The 19,198-nt window shown below is 39.1% G+C and overlaps 1 protein-coding gene across 5 annotated transcripts in view; it reads left to right on the top strand.

Annotated features, from left to right (window-relative positions):
* gabrb3 (gamma-aminobutyric acid type A receptor subunit beta3) overlaps nt 1-19,198 on the top strand; it is a 94,091-nt gene that overhangs the window by 42,804 nt on the left and 32,089 nt on the right. For 3 of the 5 annotated variants that reach the window (XM_053498033.1, XM_053498030.1, XM_053498029.1), the window contains exons 3-4: nt 1,169-1,260; nt 3,416-3,483. In XM_053498033.1, coding sequence (XP_053354008.1) covers nt 1,169-1,260; nt 3,416-3,483 — 160 coding nt within the window. Of the gene's footprint in view, nt 1-202; nt 668-1,168; nt 1,261-3,415; nt 3,484-19,198 lie in introns of those variants that run through there. The other 2 variants (XM_053498034.1, XM_053498032.1) reach the window with 2 other exon arrangements.

The raw sequence follows: 19,198 nt of genomic DNA, 5'->3' as shown, positions 1-19,198 counted from the left end.
GCAAAAAGAAAAGTGTTGGCTCTCCGAAGCATGGAGTCACGTGATCCTGGTCATCTTCCCGCCCTGACACTAGACAACATGCTCACCACACTTCACATCACGTCGCTAACGAGCAGCATCCACCGGATACCCCCCCCCCCACCCCTCTTTATTTTAATGATCATTCCGATATAAGTGTTTATGTTTATGCCCATTTTGCCCCCCGTGGACCAGCGCACGTGATGTGGTAGGACGTGATGTGAGCTGCTGAACTCTCATCCATCCGCGCGCACAAGTTGCTCCCGGAGACATCAAGAGGATGGAGGTGGAGATGGAGAGCTGCTCGGACCCGGGACACCGGGGAGACCTGCTCCCCAAATAATATCCATGATGATGATGATGATGATGATGATGATTTTGGCGCCCTGTCCAAACCCCGCGCGTCTCCAAGTAACGCAGGCTTGAGTGAGTGAGTGAGCGCGCGCGCGGCGTCTCGAGACAGGCGACTTCCTCGGCGTCTTCACGCAGCAGCCGATGGAGCAGGAGAACCTGTGAGAGCCTCAGTTCGTTCGGGAGGATCGGGAATGTCTGGGATGTCCGGGATGTTCGGGAGGAGGAGGAGGAGGAGGAGGCTGTCCGGGACCGTTACCCTGCCGCTCCTCGTGGCGCTCGTGTGCTGCGCGCGGAGGTGAGTGCGCTCCTGAACCTGCGCGTTCACGAGGCTCTGGGGATACCAGGAGCTCGCACCTGCGCGCGGTGGTGTAGAGGGGGGCACTGCCCAGGCACCAGCACCTCCAGGGTGGGGGTTCGATTCCTGCATGATCTCTCGGTGCTTGGTCGGGTTCCTCCAGATAGGGCTGACTGGCGAGCCCAAATTACCCATAGTGTGTGTGTGTGTGTGTGTGTGTGTGTATGAATGAGCGTGTATACAGTATGTGTGTACTGGCACTGTGTCCAGGGTCTATTCCGCCTCCTGTACCATAAGTTTCCTGGCATAGGCTCCAGACACTTAACCCCCCCCCCCCCCCCCAGGATAAAGCAGTATAGATGATGTGTATATATATATTATAAGCATCATTTAACTCATGCATAGATTTAGGTTAAAGGTACTCGCCACATCTCCATAAACAAGTACCCAGTTTCTTCTGATGTAGTGAATTCTTTACAATTCTTTACTTTGTTTCTCCAGCGCCAATGAACCAGGAAACATGTCTTTCGTGAAGGAGACAGTGGACAAGCTGCTAAAGGGATATGACATCCGTCTCCGTCCTGACTTTGGAGGTAAATTCGAGTTCACATAAAATAATTCAAAAGTTAAATTGATAAGTGCATTAGCTTGTAGAGCCCTTAAAGCTTGTGCAGTATAGAGGGATGTGTCCTTTTTTCAGCACAAAAGGTAATATAATGAACTGACTGAGCAAAAAAAAAAAAAAAGGTCACATAGGTAAAGAAATAGCACAGATACATACAATCACGTGCGTTTATGGTTGTTTCAATGGCCAAAACAATAATAATAATAATAATAATAATAATAATAATAATATGCTTATTTTGTGAGTTCGACATTTTTGAGATGTCATTCTAATATTCCGTTCGTGGTAAAAATTTATATACCCAAAAACCCAAATACACAGTTTGATTTCTGAAGCCTCCGCGTTAACACACACCCACAAGGCTTACACAACAGCACATATATTTTCCTTTTATCGTCATCGTCCTGTGCTGTGTTGCCAGAACAAATCGCTGCCACTTGAGTTTTAAGGTTAATAATTATATACACATCTAGATACAGTTAAAACACAGATTTTTTAGATTAAAGCTTAAACATACACTTTATTCACCCTTCTGAGTGAAGGTCCAAGTGACAAGTGATGGTACGGTTTAGACGTTTTTAGTACAAAAGTTTTCACATTCCTCATTTTAAATCAACAGTTACACTGCTTATATAACCCCAAATTCAAGCACGTAGTATATAAATTTATAGAGCTTAAAAACTTATTAACATAAATCATAATATTTATAATAAAATATTCATTGACATCATGAACAATGAGGACAAATTCCACCTATAATCCTACACCGGTATTAGAAATATGTCTCATGTCTCATGTCAAGCTTGATTTAATGACCTGATATTCCATCCGTGCTAATGAGAAAGTGCTCTAATGCCACCATGTTCATGTTTAATCTATGAAATCAGCGCCTTGTACCTCCAGAGTCCAGGTTCGAATCCCGCCTCTGGGTCTGTGTTTATCGAGGTTCTTCCTGTGCTTGGTGGGTTTCCTCCCACAGTCCAAGGACATGCAGATTATTTTAACTGGCGTTCCCAAATTGCCCACAGTGTGAGAATGTTGACCGGAGGTCCTACCACGGTTATCAAAATTAAAATAAATACAGAAGTCACCACTGGCCTCCATGGTCCCTAGTTAGACTAAAGAGCTTCCTGGAAGGATGGGTAACCATCTTATCATTTCAAACCTCTTACAGTTCCCTGTTTTTGGTTAGATCTGGTTGGTCTGCATAATTCAGTGTTTTTTTTTTAATCATATTCAGATGGTAATACTCTTAGAAAAGGAATTCTACAAATGCATTGTTGTAAGGTGTAGAACTTTTATGGATTTCACCGTAGAACTATTATGGGTCCAAGCACTGTATTGTATTGTATTCTATTATCTACTTATAGGTTCCTCAAAAGTTCTTTATACAATTTCAACAGTTCTTTCAACAGTAGAATCTTTATGGATTTATCTTCAGTCCAAGCACTGTATTCTTCAGTACACGCCTGTTATGGATCTTCAAAGTTCTTTAGATTCCGATCAGGATTAGAAGTCTTCAGTTGGTTCTAATCTTTGAAAGGGAAACATTTTACTGTAGAATTAAACATAAAACCTTTCATAGTTAAACTTAAAAACCATTAATGGGCCAAGCATTAGAATGCGTACTCCTGCTCTTCACTCATAGGTTCTACAAGGGTTCTTTGGATAGTTTGTTGTCTTTTTGTCTTCTTAAAGTGGCTTAAATCATAAAATTAAGAGAAAACATGTCATCGTATTGTTTCACAAAGGTATGCTGTTAGAAGTGAAACATGTTGTTGTAGGGTTCAGCAAAACAGAAAATTTAAAAACTAACCTGAGGAACCAGTAGAAGTTTATTTCCTGAATGCAGTGGAGTTCTAGGATAGTTTGTGGTTCTTATCTTCTTATGGAACAGTTCTATCTGGCTTCATCTTGAGAAGGCAGCAGTTTGTTTATGCATTGAACACAGAAGCATTAAAGGTTGAACCAAAGAACATTTAAGGGTGTAGGAAGTGCACAGAAGCTTAAGATGAAATCTGTTTTTTTTTTTTTTGTGATTTAAAAAAAAGAATCGGGTTTTATTTATTTGTTTACTTGCTTGTTTGTTTGTTTGTTTTTCTTTCCATTGTGCACATGTGAAGGTGCTCCAGTGGCAGTTGGGATGACCATCGATGTGGCAAGCATCGACATGGTGTCTGAAGTCAATATGGTGAGTGCACATGCCTTTTCTTTACAAACATGTTACATACATTCACACTACTTGTAGTCGACTATAAATGTATTTTCACTTAATGTAACCTCCAGTCTTCAACAAAAAGTCTAAGGCTAAGTGACACGCATTTAAACCTAAAGAAAACTAATAATGTTTTACAAGCGTATACAAAAACTTGGTTCCTAAAAGTTGTTGAAAAGTCACGCACGGAGAAATCACTTTTTTTTAAGTAGTAAATGAATTTACATGAAATGCATTGCGGTATAATTCTTATTCTCATGACATGTCTTCTTCAGTTTGGTTTTTATTTTGAAAATGACATGTCAGGTTTCATGTCATCCCGGTATTTTTGGCGTTCTGTTTATATTCATGTTTACTCAGAGCACACTCCGGACTGCTTGTGGGCGGGGTTTTTGCGTGATTATTATGCATATTGTGGCACTGGAAGCGGTTGGAGGACAGTGTGTTATTACGTGTTACGGCTAGTCGATGACTTGTGAGTGCTGGAGATCTCCTCAGTCCTCTCGTCTTGGTCTAAAACGGCTTTATCAGTACATTAGATGGGGTTTATTATAGTATTAGACCCTCTTAGAGACTTTGTAGTGCACTTAGTCCATCAAGGAGACAGGGGAAGAAGGTGACTGCCTAATCTGGCTTGGTGGTCTTTGTGTAAGTGTACTATACAGGGTAACATTAGTAGTAGTAATAATAATAATAATAATAATAATAATATTCATGATAATATACAACATTGCCGTTGAGTTGGGGCTTCCCTGATCAGTTGTTCTAGTAACAAACCCATGTTAATACGTTGTCGTTTCTATAAATAAACAAACAAATAAATAAATAAATGATCTTTGCCTAAATCTTGACACTCAATGGACTCTTTTATTGGATCAAATGGTCTTTGATATAACCGTCTGACAGGAAATGATGACTGGACGCTGCCCCTGGTGCCTTCTGAGTCAGCAGTAGTGAGGGCTGGTGTATCGATCGGCGAGCTATCAGAGCCTCGGCCGTGGATGAGGAACAGCATTATACTGTACATTAAAGTGTAGAAGGAGACGAGCCTCGCTCTTCTCAAAGCATAATTTAATCTCTATTCTACACAGTAGAGTTGTATAAGGTGCAGGTCCTTCATGTGCTTAGATGATGATCAAAGGAATAAGTGTGTAGGTGTTGATTCGGTTAACGTCAGGAAGACTGGAGCGCGTCCCGAAATGTTCGCAGTCAGCAGATCAACATGTGAGTGTACTTGACAGAAGGACAGAGGGACAGAAGGACAGATGGACAGAAGGACAGATTGTGGTAGAAACAGGACATGATCACAGAGCAGGATGCTGAGCTGAGCTCTACTGAAATGACTGACCGGTTAGTGACCATAAGCGCGTATGTATATAAATATATATTATTTAATCAATAAATCCTTTCTATTATATAGGTTAGTAATTTGTTAAAAATCAGACAATTTGTTTAGAAGTGTTTAGGTGACAGTGGGCGTGTCTCAGGGCTCCTCAGTGTGAAGCGATGCCAGTTCTAGCGTCGATATCACACCGTGGTGCAAGTGATACAAATCTGACATAAACCTCAGTGCGGTTTGCATTCACGTCACTCAGTGTTGTAACTCGACTGTTTTCTCCGAATGTGACTCTCGTTGCTGCATATCTAATAGTAATTACTGACCAGATTCTCAATTAGCCGTGTTAATTAACTCTAATTTACTGCAATGTGGTCTAATGTCTTTGAGTGGGTTGTAATAAATTTTAAAAATATTTTTTTTTGCCTACACTAAATTACACTACAGATTCTTTGATGAATTTAATCTGAAAAAAATATTGTAATATTAATAAAAGTAAATTAATAAAATATTAAAATTATTATAAAAAAATTAACAAAAAAAAACATCAAGAAATTCAAATACAAAAAGTAAACAGTATAGTAAATTAAACATATATAATGTATAAACATTAGATGAGACAAAATGTATAAATATTTAAATACATGTAACAGAATTTACTTTTAAAACAAGGAAAAAGTTTAACGTTTATTATTTCAGGTGAAACTTGAAAAACTTTTCAATCTCTAAAACTCTTATCATGCATAATATAACAACATTAGCATAATCATATTGTATCATTATGTGGTTATATAAAAGCATTAGGGTTTAAAATAAAACTTAAAAATCGGAACTAAATGCGAACAACTGACTGTATTATATAAATTACAATACGTATGCAAATTTAACACATATTTAAAAAATAAAAGCCTTTTTTTTAATAGTTGAATATGCCGGGATTTTAGGCGTCACTACACTGAGATCATTTGGCATCGAGACTGAGAGTCAGCCTGACGTGAGCTTTGTCCTGAAGGAGAGAAGTACACTTCTTATTGTTCCATCATTCCTCTTCATTGTCTCCATGATCTCTGATTTATTAACTCAGGAACCTGCGAACACTTGTACATGAGCACGCAGAGTGAATTATTCAGTAAGTGTGGATTATCGCTGAATAATGAGACACATGCTGGAGGAAATTCTGAGCACGAGCTGGAGACAGAATTTATTCAGGATGAACAATGTGTTCTAAACAGATACAAATACAGATACGATTAGAAGATGCGACTGCGTGCCTGTAAGGTGAGCGTTTGGCTGAGATGAGGTGTGTGTGTGTGTGTGTGTGTGTGTCAGGACCTGTATCTCACTCAGAAAAAGACAATGTCACTTCTATTAGTATGAATGTGTTAATCACAGTGTTAATCCTCAGGCTTACATGTGACACAGTATCGTCCTTAAAGCAACATCTTCTAAGTTTGGAGACCAGATTAGAACATTAGACCAGATTTGTTCAGAGTCTGGAGTATGTCTGCTGTTCATTGTCTTCCCAACAACAATGATGCAAAGAAATGCTAATCTACAAGAGTTGTTCAAGTCAGACCGTGCCTCATGAGCAGAAGAATGGAAAAAGAGTAAAAAAAAAAAAGCGATTGACATTTACAGAAGACTCCAAGTACAGTACGGTGATGAGACTCTTAGCTGAAGTAACACATTAGAACGAGGCAAACGTTTGAAAGAAGGCTGCACAATACGTACATCCATGAATGACGCTTCCAGCCGAGGTGATGAAAAACTCCTGGTTTCGCTTGTATTAATTTATACACATTAGTTTCAAAATCTATTTTTACACGCCTTGTGTTTGTCCTTGTTCGATACTATCACTCTTAATCTGCAACCATTGATTTGTGATTGTAGGTTGAAATTGTTTAATTGTTAATCGACTCTGCAGTCCTACAGTGTTCATTCATCATCCTTAGTAACCGCCTGGTCAGGGTCACTGTGATTTCAGAGGAGTGGTTTGTTTATATTTTAGGAGATGTAAGACTAATTATGAGTTGGTAAAATGAAACAAAGGGCTTTGACCATACAGCCAATAAAATATGATCAGCTGTCCTTTAGAGGTCCCCTACTGTGTACAAAATACGTAAAAAACGTTCCTCAAGGGTGCCCCTTCGACCAATAAAATATCATAAAGTGCCCTCTAGGTGGCTTCACATGTGATAAAATTTAATGGGGTAAGCACAGGGTAGTTAAATGTAGTGAGGGTTCACTTATGGTAGATACTACACGACAAACTGCCCTCTAGGATTTCACTATAGTACCGGAGATAGCACATAATAAACTCCCCTATGTGTTACCTTTATGGGAAAAAACATAAAGTCAAAGTGCCATAAAGGTAAAGTGCCTTCCAGGGGTTTCTCTGTTAGGTAAATGTTATAGAGTGCCCTCTAGGGTTTTTAATGGTACATAAATGTGACAAACTGCCCTTTAGGATTTCCATATAGTGCATAAAATGTCATACACTGTAAGGGTGTCCTATGGTAGAATTAAATGCCCTCTAGGGTACCCCATGCTAAGTAAAATGTGAGGATATGCCCTCTATGGTGCCCTGTGAAGGATAAAATACGGTAAATTGCCCCTGAGGATATGGCCTTGTGTGGGGAAATTGTAATCAAATGCTCTATAGAGGTACTTTTTAAAGCAGAAAACAAGATGTAGTTCCCTACATGCATAGATGTTCCTACAGTACATGACAATAAGTGTTTTTTTTTTACTATTCTGCTTTGTAGACATTTGACACTTACCCTTAACACCTAGTCCCTAACCTATAACCCCTAACTCAGAAACCTCTGCCCCTAACCCTTAACCATCAGCCCTGAGCCCGTAACCCCTAACACGCCAAAGTGTACATCATGAAATGGCACATTAAACACATTTTCACAGTCCTCCTTAAATAACTCAAATGGTTTATTATAACGCAGACTCATAACTAGATTCATTGTTCAATGTACCAAAAAAAAAATCATTTAAAAAATGCCTGTAAAATGCCAGAAGCTATAATATGTGTGATTATGCAAATTAGGAGTGCCTCCATGCCCGCCTGCCATTGCTTAATGTGCATATTTATTTATATAAAAAAAAATTATTTAGACTTTAATACAGAAGTACTAATGTAAATGTAACTTTAACATCAAACTGATAAGATGTAGCACACCGACAGTGTGACGTTTTTGAGTTTAATAAGCAATGAAATTAAATAAATCAACAACACTGTAGGTACAGTTCTTAACCCAATGTTGTTAGTTCCAGAAATCTCCTTAGTTGTTTTCTTTGCTTGATGCAGGACAATCATTTGACTCTTCTGTAAGAGAGTAACATCTGTGCCACGCCCACAGGATGCCTCCTGACATTGTTGTTTAACAAATAAGAAGCTTCTCACTGCATCAGTTAGACTCAGAGGTGTCAAGTACAGGTAATTGGAACAAAATACTGGGGAGGACTTTTTCCTCATGGCACCTGGATTTGACCCCTCTGGTTAGACTTAGAGGATCTTATCTGGTTTATTAGTTAAATCCAGATGGCAGTTTAATTTTAACTTTTTCAATTTAAATTTAGTCTTATTTTATTTCCAAAGATCCTTTACACTGACTATCGTCACAAAATAACTTAGTCTCCATCTCAAGCCTCGCATTTATTCCGCTGCTGAGCACAACTCTCGAGTCCTCTTTGAAAATCCTCTTCGTCGCGGTTGTCTTCAGTGTTGGTTCCCCTTCTGTAAACTTCTTCATCCATCTGTGCTCACTGCTCCTGTCGGTGGTGTCGCCTCTGTAAACGTTCTGTGACACAGTGGGAGTACATCAACGGCAACAAAGGGGATTATCAGAGAGGATTTGAGAGCTGGGTTCAGTGATGGCGTGAGAGCTGTAGCGGGAAGCAAGATGCACAAAAGCAGTGTTTTTACACCTTCTAGATTTCTGAGGTAGTTTTTACTCGCCTCTGACTAGCGTTCATCCGCCTCTGACTATCGTTTATCCACCTCTCATTAGCGTTTATCCACCTCTGACAAGCATTTATCCCCCTTTGACTAGCGTTCATCCACCTCTGACTAGCATTTATCCACCTCTGACTAGCATTTATCCACCTCTGACTAGCGTGTATCTGCCTCTGATTAGCGTTCATCTACCTCTGACTAGGATTTATCCACTTCTGACTAGCGTTTATCCGCCTCTGACTAGCGTTTATCCGCCTCTGACTAGCGTTTTTCGCCTCTCATTAGCGTTTATCCACCTCTCATTAGCGTTTAACCGCCTCTGTCTATCGTTTATCCACCTCTCATTAGCGTTTATCCACCCCTGACTAGCGTTTATCCACCTTTGACTAGCGTTTATCCGCCACTGACTAGCCCTTATCCGCCTCTGGCTTGCTTTTATCCACCTCTGACTAGCTTTTACCCGCCTCTGACTAGCGTTTATCCGCCTCTGACTAGCGTTTATCCGCATCTGACTAGCATTTATCTGCCTCTGATTACTCTGATAAAGTCATCCACCTCTGACTAGTGTTAATCTACCTTTCATTAGCGTTTATCCACCTCTGACTAGCATTAATCCACCTTTGACCAACGTTTATCCACCCCTGACTAGCTTTTACCCGCCTCTGACTAGCGTTTATCCACCTCTGACTAGCGTTTATCCGCATCTGACTAGCGTTTATCTGCCTTTCATTAGCGTTTATCCACCTCTGATTTGCATTAATCCACCTTTGACTAACATTTATCCGCCCCTGACAAGTGTTTATCTGTCTCTGACTAGCTTTTACCTACCTCTAACATAAACTCACCTCTGACTAGTGTTTATCCGCCACTGACTAGCATTTATCCCCCTCTAACTAGTGTTTATCCGCCTTTAACTAGGATTTACTCGCCTTTGGCTAGCATGTACCCACCTTTAACTAGCATTTACAAGCCTTTGACTAGCATTTATCCGCCGCTGACTAGCCTTTATCCACCTTTAACAAGTGTTTATCCACCTCTGACTAGCATTTATTAGCCTCTGACTAGCATTTACCTGCCTCTAACTTTTTACAGTATCAGCCTTTGACTAGCATTTACAGTACCCACTGCTGACTAGCATTAATGCAACTTTAAAATTTGTCAATGTTGTTCCCAGATGAGCTTTTCCACAGCTCAGGTTATTCATATTGTTTTCCCAGATTATACTGTAGTATATTCCTAATTGCGCTGTTTAATCAGCATTTATGATACCTCGACAGTTTACTGTGTGTAGCCACATCTCTCTTGTGTCAGCCAGTTGGTCAGGCGATGTTTGACAACATGAATCTACAGTATGAGGATTTTTAATTTATGCAAATGACAAGCCTCCTCCTGACAAAGCTGGCAAAAGCCACATGTTGTAAATGTTTTTTTATATCATTATTATTATTATCATTAAAGTGCTAACCTGGGTGGCATGGTGGTGTAGCAGTTAGCACTGTCACCTTGCACCTCCAGGGTCCGGGTTTGATTCCCGGCCAGGCTCGATTTCCATCTCTGTGTGTGTGGAGTTTGCATGTTCTCCCCATGCTTGGTGGGTTTCCTGCGGCTTTCCATCGGTTTCTTCCCACAGTCCAAAGATATGCAGGTTAGGCTAATTGGCCTTTCCAAATTGTCCGTAGTGTGTGTGTGTGTGTGCCCTGAGATGGATTGGCACCCTGCCTTGTGCCCTAAGTCTTCTGGGATAGGCTCCAGGTCCCTGTGACCCCGTATAGAAATGCTTGATGGATTGTTTAGTTCTTTCACTAGTGTCTGATGTTAATCTTCCATGGGTCCATACTGTACGTCATTCATAGTTTCCTCAGCTCTTTTTTTTTTTTACCAGCCCTGGATGGTGCAGATGCATGTTGAGAAGTGCTTGGTTTAGAGGAAGAGTTATTCTACCCACATGTGCAATTTGAACCACCTATGTGATTTAATAAAAAAGTTATGGCTGCTTATGCATTACAGCCCTCGTTACATCTCGTGGTAAAAGTGTTTCTTTTTCTTACTTAAAGTTAATAGGACAAAAAAAAAAACGCAGCTTGTCATCTTACCAATAATTCACAGAGTGAAGTGTAAATACACTAAGTTACAGCTTCAGCTCTGACGCTGGAGGCGTCCTCCATGTATGTTAAATAACCACAATAAAAATTCATCGTATCAGCGATTTTTAAATCCATTTATAAAGTGGAGCGTTTATTGTACGGTTTTCTGGGAAAGAGCTGTTACTGTGGAAATGATGATGAATTACAGCGAGATCATTAATATAAACCCGAGCTGATGTTTAATAGACTTTAATAATGCCTTCTGATTTAAGAAAAGGAGTTTAATAACGCGACTTCGTTTCGAGATGACCCTTTGGGACGGACTCGAGTCTCAGCTGGAGGTAAAAAAACCTCTGTGATTTACTGACTGATTAAATCGCTGCAGTGACACGGATCGGTTCTCCGTACAGCGTAGCGTCCTCCACTGATTATTCAGACCGCTTTTATTTTAAACCAGATCTGGATTTTATGAATTTATTCTCACATCTCTCTAGTCTTTCCGTGTGATTGATACTAAGAGTAAAAGCATTTATCATAATATCCTGTAAAATATTGTGTAGAAAGCAGAACCTGACAGCATGTGGAAGATTTATGGACGTTCTCTAAAGATGAAGTCAGCGAGCTTTTCGGGTCTTCTTAGTGTTCCTTCTAATAACCAGGATTCTTTGATTCGTCTGTGTGGCTGAATAATAAACGATCTCTCTGTCAGTGAATAATAAATGAACAGCTGTGCAAGTTTTGAGGTAAAAGCCGAAGGATATTTGGCTCTTACTGGCTTGTTTCTTTATTTATTTATTTATTCATCCTGGGCTACACTGAGACCCACGGACATCATTCCAGTCCCAGAGCCCCAGCATTAATTAGCGCTAATGATAGCTGATTTGCTTTTTTTTATTTGTATCTAGCATGTCTCTGATGTTATCTCAGCCTTTTCTTTTTTTATATTGTGGTTATAACCAGTGTTGGCTGTTAGAGTACTTGGATTACTTTTTTGATGTAATAAGTAATCTAACGCGTTAGGTCCACCATTTAAGTACTCAGTTATTTAGTTAATCACAGCTTCAAAACTTGCGGTGAATCATGATGAACCGTACTTACGGCCACTACGCGAAACCGCATAGGTGAGATAGGGGTATTAGTAGGTGGGATGGGGGTATTAGTAGGTGAGATAGGGGTATTAGTAGGTGAGATGGGGGTATTAGTAGGTGAGATAGGGGTATTAGTAGGTGAGATGGGGTTTTAGTAGGTGAGATGGGGTATTAGAAGTGAGATGGGGGTATTAGTAGGTGAGATGGGGTATTATTGGGTGAGATTGGGGTATCAGTAGGTGAGATGGGGTATTAGTAGGTGAGATTGGGGTATTAGTAGGTGAGATGGGGTATTAGTAGGTGAGATAGGGGTATTATTGGGTGAGATTGGGGTATTAGTAGGTGAGATTAGGGTATTAGTGGGTGAGATGGGGTATTATTGGGTGAGATGGGGTATTAGTAGGTGAGATGGGGTATTAGTAGGTGGGATAGGGGTATTAGTAGGTGAGATGGGGGTATTAGTAGGTGAGATATGGGTTTTAGTAGGTGAGATGGGGGTATTAGAAGTGAGATGAGGGTATTAGAAGTGAGATAGGGGTATTAGTAGGCGAGATAGGGGTATTAGTAGGTGAGATAGGGGTATTAGTGGGTGAATTGGGGTTTTAGTAGGTGAGATGGGGTATTAGAAGTGAGATGGGGGTATTAGTAGGTGAGATAGGGGTATTATTGGGTGAGATTGGGGTATCAGTAGGTGAGATGGGGTATTAGTAGGTGAGATTGGGGTATTAGTAGGTGAGATGGGGTATTAGTAGGTGAGATAGGGGTATTATTGGGTGAGATTGGGGTATTAGTGGGTGAGATTGGGGTATTAGTAGGTGAGATTGGGGTATTAGTGGGTGAGATGGGGTATTATTAGGTGAGATTGGGGTATTAGTAGGTGAGCTGGGGGTATCAGTAGGTGAGATAGGGGTATTAGTAGGTGAGATGGGGGTATTAGTAGGTGAGATAGGGGTTTTAGTAGGTGAGATGGGGGTATTAGAAGTGAGATGGGGGTATTAGAAGTGAGATAGGGGTATTAGTAGGCGAGATAGGGGTATTAGTAGGTGAGATAGGGGTATTAGTGGGTGAATTGGGGTTTAAGTAGGTGAGATGGGGTATTAGAAGTGAGATGGGGGTATTAGTAGGTGAGATGGTGTATTAGTAGGTGAGATGGGGGTATTAGTAGGTGAGATGGGGTATTAGAAGTGAGATGGGGGTATTAGTAGGTGAGATGGTGTATTAGTGGGTGAGATGGGGGTATTAGTAGGTGAGATAGGGGTATTAGTAGGTGAGACAGGGGTATTAGTAGGTGAGATGGGGGTGTTGGTAGGTGAGATGGGGGTATTAGTAGGTGAGATAGGGTATTAGAAGTGAGATGGGGGTATTAGTAGGTGAGATGGGGGTATTAGTAGGTGAGATGGGGGTATTAGTAGGTGAGATAGGGGTATCAGTAGGTGAGATGGGGGTATTAGTAGGTGAGATAGGGTATTAGAAGTGAGATAGGGGTATTAGTAGGTGAGACAGGGGTATTAGTAGGTGAGATAGGGGTATTAGTGGTTAACAGATTATGGGCCAAACTTCACTGAGTGATGATGGTAGAATAATTATAAAGGTCTTGACTAAAACAACATGCATGAGGAATCACAAAGGAGTTTTTATTTTCTGCAATGGAAATTACTAGAACTAGTTACTTTTATCAGAAAGTGATGCTGTAATGTAAATGATTACTTTTTAAAGACAGTAATTTTGTAATGTAATTAGTTACTTTAAGAAGTAACATCCCCCAGCACTGATTATAACTACTACATGTCCTCATTAAAACATGACATGTTTGCTTTTATTTTAATGCTAAAACCCACATGACGCATCATGCTAATGTCAAGGCCTCGGCACGGCACTTCTACTCTACGTTACGTGAATGTGAATATAGAAAAAAAAAGTTAGTTAGGAAACATGTAAATAGAAAGATGTATATAGGGATTTTTTGCCACAGTGCTTTCATTAAAAGCTAATTATATTATTATTATTATTATTTAAACACAATAATATTTTGGTTATTTATTAAAACTACAGCGGTTAAATTGAAGCACAAATCTATTATTTTATTTTATATGATATTTTATGTAATGTAGATATTAAAGGTACACTATTGTCAATATCCTTTAGACAACATCCAATATATAATTTATTGTTATATAATTATGTATAATTATAACATGGTTTATATAATTTATTCATTACTAATTATAGTACTTTAATGTTTAATGCAAATTTGGAATATTAGGAATAGGGTTGGTGGCACGGTGGTGTAGTGGTTAGCACTGTCACCTTGCACGTCCAGGGTCCGGGTTCAATTCCCGTCTCTGTGTGCATGGACTTTACATGTTCTCCCCGTGCTTGGTGGGTTTCCTCTGGGTACTTCGGTTTCCAGGTATGGCTAATTGGCATTTCCAAATGCCCATAGTACATGAGTAAGTGTGTGTGTGCCCTGTGATGGATTGGTACCCTGTCCAGGGTGTACCCTGCCTTGTGCCCTAAGCCTCCTGGGATAGGCTCCAGGTCCCCGTGACCCTGAATACAGGGTAAAGCGGTATAGAAGATGAGTGAGTGAGGTATAAGGTTAAAATGTATTATTGTCACGTCCGCTGTACAGTCCTGACCTCGCTTTAAGACATTTTCACATGTTAAAGGAGTTCCTGGGGGGGCTGGCATTTAAGATGTGAATGAAGCATCATGCATTGATCCGGTGTACTTGAAACTAATTTTGTTAAATGCAGTTTTGATTGGGAATCATAATATACAGGGCAAAAAAGGGCAACACACAATGATATACTTATATTATATTTAATAACTATTAATAACTTTTATACAGATAACCATGCTGTGTGACCATAAGCTATACAATATGATGAAATGTTAATAAATTACATCATGTAATTAACATGCATCAGCACGTTCAGCAGATAGCCATAAAATAAAATAAAGATTTTCTTATAATATATTTTACCTGGCTGACAAGGATCACTCGGTTGCTGTGTGTCAAACTCAAACGCAGTTACATCGCGGGTTTTGACCAGCGAATGTGTGCAACTTGTTCATCATAAAAATGACATCACATTACGTTAACATCACACCGGTGGTGTAGTGATCCATTATATAAACCTTTATAGACATATTAGTGTTTATTTCATAAAGACAACGTTGCACTTATTCAAACAACAAGATATTTGACCGTTACAAGACGAAGGCGTTCATCTGCTTCTGCTCTATGACTCTGATGTGTTGAAACGTGAGTTTGCGACGCTCAGGGGCGGAGTTGTGAAGTTTGACTGACAGTTTAAGCGGTTCTAAGAGATGCACTTTTTAATGTCTTGAATTGGTTAAATATTTGTTAAAAAGACAAACAGATGTAAAGGGTTATAAATAGCATTGATTTATTTTTTTTAAAATACCCCCCCCCCCCAAAAAAAAAAAGAAGGGCACTTCCAAATGTAACTACAAAAAGGGCACGTGTGCTGCACAGGTTAAGCCCTACCTGTGCACGTGCCTAGTAATATATATGTGATTGATATACTATACTATACTTTACTATACTATACTTTAATATACTATACTATACTTTACTATACTATACTACACTATACTTTACTATACTATACTTTACTATACTATACTTTACTATACTATACTATACTTTACTATACTATACTATATACTATACTATCCTATACTTTACTATACTATACTTTACTATACTACACTATACTATACTATACTTTACTATACTTTACTATACTACACTATACTTTACTATACTATACTATACTTTTATATACTACACTATACTTTACTATACTAAACTATACTATATACTATACTATACTATACTTTACTATACTATACTTTACTATACTATATACTATACTTTACTATACTATACTTTACTATACTACACTATACTTTACTATACTATACTATTCTATACTTTACTATACTATACTTTACTATACTACACTATACTTTACTATACTATACTTTACTATACTACACTATACTACACTATACTATACTATACTTTACTATACTATACTACACTATACTATACTATACTATACTATACTATACTATACTATACTGGAGGACAATAACCAGGCAGGACAAGCTGTAAAATTCATTTTATGTGATTTTGAGTGAGGAAGGTTTTTCTGCTGCTTAATTGAGGAACAGATCGAACCTGGGAGAGGGAAATACGTTTATTAAATATTAAAATGCCACTTCCTCTCAGCGTCTCGAGCCTGCTGTCGGGGCGGAGCTCAATCGCAGTGAGATCATGCATATAGACACACAGAGACTCATCCTGCACTAGTTGCATTTTGACACAAGAATCCGTAAAAGACCATGGATATTTTATATTTAAAAAAATTATTATAAAATAAAATATATTATGACTTTAGCCGTGATTGTTTCAATGGACGATATATTATTCTACCAGTTCCGGATTCTGATTGGTCAGAAGGTGATGATTGATTTTCTATAACAGGATCCCTGACTGTAAAGCACAATGTTTATATAATAACAGAAATTTATTATTAAAATTGTTAGGGTAATGATTTCAATAATGAGTTGGAACAGCGATGGAAGGAGTCTCCAGTGTCAGCGCTATATAAGAGTCAGAGCTATAACTGGATAAAATTAATGAATAATTATACTGATTAGTAAATGACTGTGGCGTAGAATGAATAAATCACTGAGGACGTACTGGTGAGAGAAAATAATCAATGTCAGATCGGGAAAAGAGGGTCCAGGTGACACCATGTTATTGCTGATCATTTTACTAAAACAGCACCACACACTGTGGTTTATACCTTACCTGGAAAGCATGCTGCTGTACTATTTTTATTTAATGCAAGCTTTAATATTATTATTATTCTGGCTGGGCATTTGTGTTTTTATTAAACTTATTATATAAAGATCTAAAAAAAAAAAAAAAAAAGAAAGTATATTGTTCCAAAGTTCCAAGTTTCTGAATTAAAATTTTAACCAGAACCAGAACTAAATCAGACTCAAAGTCAGAGTCAGAATCAAAATTAGAATCAAATTTAAAATCAGGATTTTGAAATTTAAATTAGAATCAAATTTAAAATCAGGATTAAAATCAGCATCAGAATTAGAACTAAAATCAGAATCCTTAGAATTGAATCACATGTGAACGAACTAAACAGTATGTGATCGTTCTTGTTCTTAGAGTGAGTCAGGTTGCCAGTTCTCCGCTAAATGATTCCACTCCAATTACGTCTCAGACCTGACATTAACAACCTACTGAAAGTAAAAAAAAAAACTTTTTTTTTCTTTTTTTTTTGTGCAAAGGCTAAGGGAAATAGGTCACAATGCCTTGCATGTATCTCCACTATAGATATTATCACCCACTTTTTTTCCTCTTTCCCAGTCGTCCCAGTGTCTATTGTACAACAGAAATGGCTCTGTATAGTAAAGACGCACGTCCACGTTCTGAGTGTTTGTTATGTCCTGGACTGTGACTTCTGGAGACATTTTCATTGTCATGCTTTGAAACGATGCTCATCTCTAGTCTTCTTTTAGAACTAGTCCAGATTGGGGTGTAAACTGTAACCATGGCAACCCTGTTTGGGTTGAAGTGGTTTGTTTTGATCGTTGATTAGCTGGTGAGAAAAACAATCGTGTATTTAAATGAGTTTGTCATGTGACGTTAAGTTAATTAAAATAGATCAGGAGTCACACTGGATACAGAGTGTACAGGTTAGTCATAGTTATAAAACAAATGTTACAGAATGCAAAACAAAATGATTGCACAAAACAAAAATATTGGACAGTGTGTGTGTGTGTGTGTGTGAGAGAGACAGAGAGAGAGAGAGCAGTTTGTATTTGAGCATCAGATCTGACCTTCTGGTCCGTCCCATTCTGGCCAAGGCTATAAAGCATGATGAGAACATCACACACACACACACACACACTCACACACACACACACGCGCGTGCGTACGTGATAAGCACATCGGTGTGGAGCGTGCGCTGAGTGAAAGCCGTTGTCTTAGAAACCAATCTCCTCTTCAGTCAGTGTCTGAAAGTGTTTGCGTCTCTGAGGTGAAGAGAGACGCTGCAGGAAACAGGAGGGATTTATGAAAGTGACTGTTTTCTCAGCGTGAAGTGATAAAACCCACATTATCACCCTGATGATAATAATAATAATAATAATAATAACATACACACACACAACACCACTCCTCATGGTCCTTTCTCACTTTCACACACGAGAGAGTTTAGGAGAGTGATACACGGCTTACAGGAACAACGTCTCTTTAACGTCTCATCAGTGTCTCGTTAACATCTCATTAGTGTCTCGTTAGCGTACCTTTATCACGTCAGGTGAGACATCTGTTACACTGCCGTTACATCAGCATGGAAAATACACATCGTGGATGGATCGATGAATCATATTCCCACGTCTGCACATCCCGGTCACGACCAGACTCAGAGAGAGAGACAGAGAGAGAGACAGAGAGAGAAAGAGAGACAGAGAGAGACAAAGAGAGACAGAGAGAGACTCAGAGAGAGAAAGAGACTCAGAGAGAGACAGAGGAAGAGAGAGAGAGAGAGACAGAGAGACAGAGAGAGGAAGAGAGAGAGAGACTCAGAGAGAGACACAGAGAGAGACAGAGGAAGAGAGAGAAAGAGACTCAGAGAGAGACAGAGGGAGACAGAGAGATTGATCTTACAGTAAACTTTTCACACTCCCAGGAATCTTGCATTCATCTCTACATCAAAAGAAATGACCTAATTTTTCTTTTTGTTTTTTATTTATTTATTTTTTAACTGACTCTTCTTCTCCCCTGTAATGTTTATAATAAGTGATTAAGTGACTAATTAATATTTTTAATGAAGTTTTTTGCACACGTGCCTGACACAGAGTTGCTATTAAGGCTCAATTCTACAGTATTTGCAAATTAGTCCAAAGCAGCGAAGCCACCTGATTGGCTCAGATAGTTCCTCGGACCTAACTACCGTAGCTTTGATTTATACGTAGCTAATACAGGCCACGCCCACCAACTCCGCCCAATAGACTTTACCGAGTTTCTGCCTCTGATAAGGTCAGCTAACGCAACCCTTCACAGGAGGTTCTGCTCCATGGGGCTGTATAAACTTAAACACACACACACACACACACACACACACATGCATTTAGAATATCCGGCCTTGTCTTT

The sequence above is a fragment of the Clarias gariepinus genome, chromosome 6 (assembly GCF_024256425.1).
Source record: "Clarias gariepinus isolate MV-2021 ecotype Netherlands chromosome 6, CGAR_prim_01v2, whole genome shotgun sequence".
Taxonomy (NCBI): Eukaryota; Metazoa; Chordata; class Actinopteri; order Siluriformes; family Clariidae; genus Clarias; species Clarias gariepinus.
Note: the sequence above shows the minus strand (reverse complement) of the source record. Positions and strands in the feature narration are given on the sequence as shown.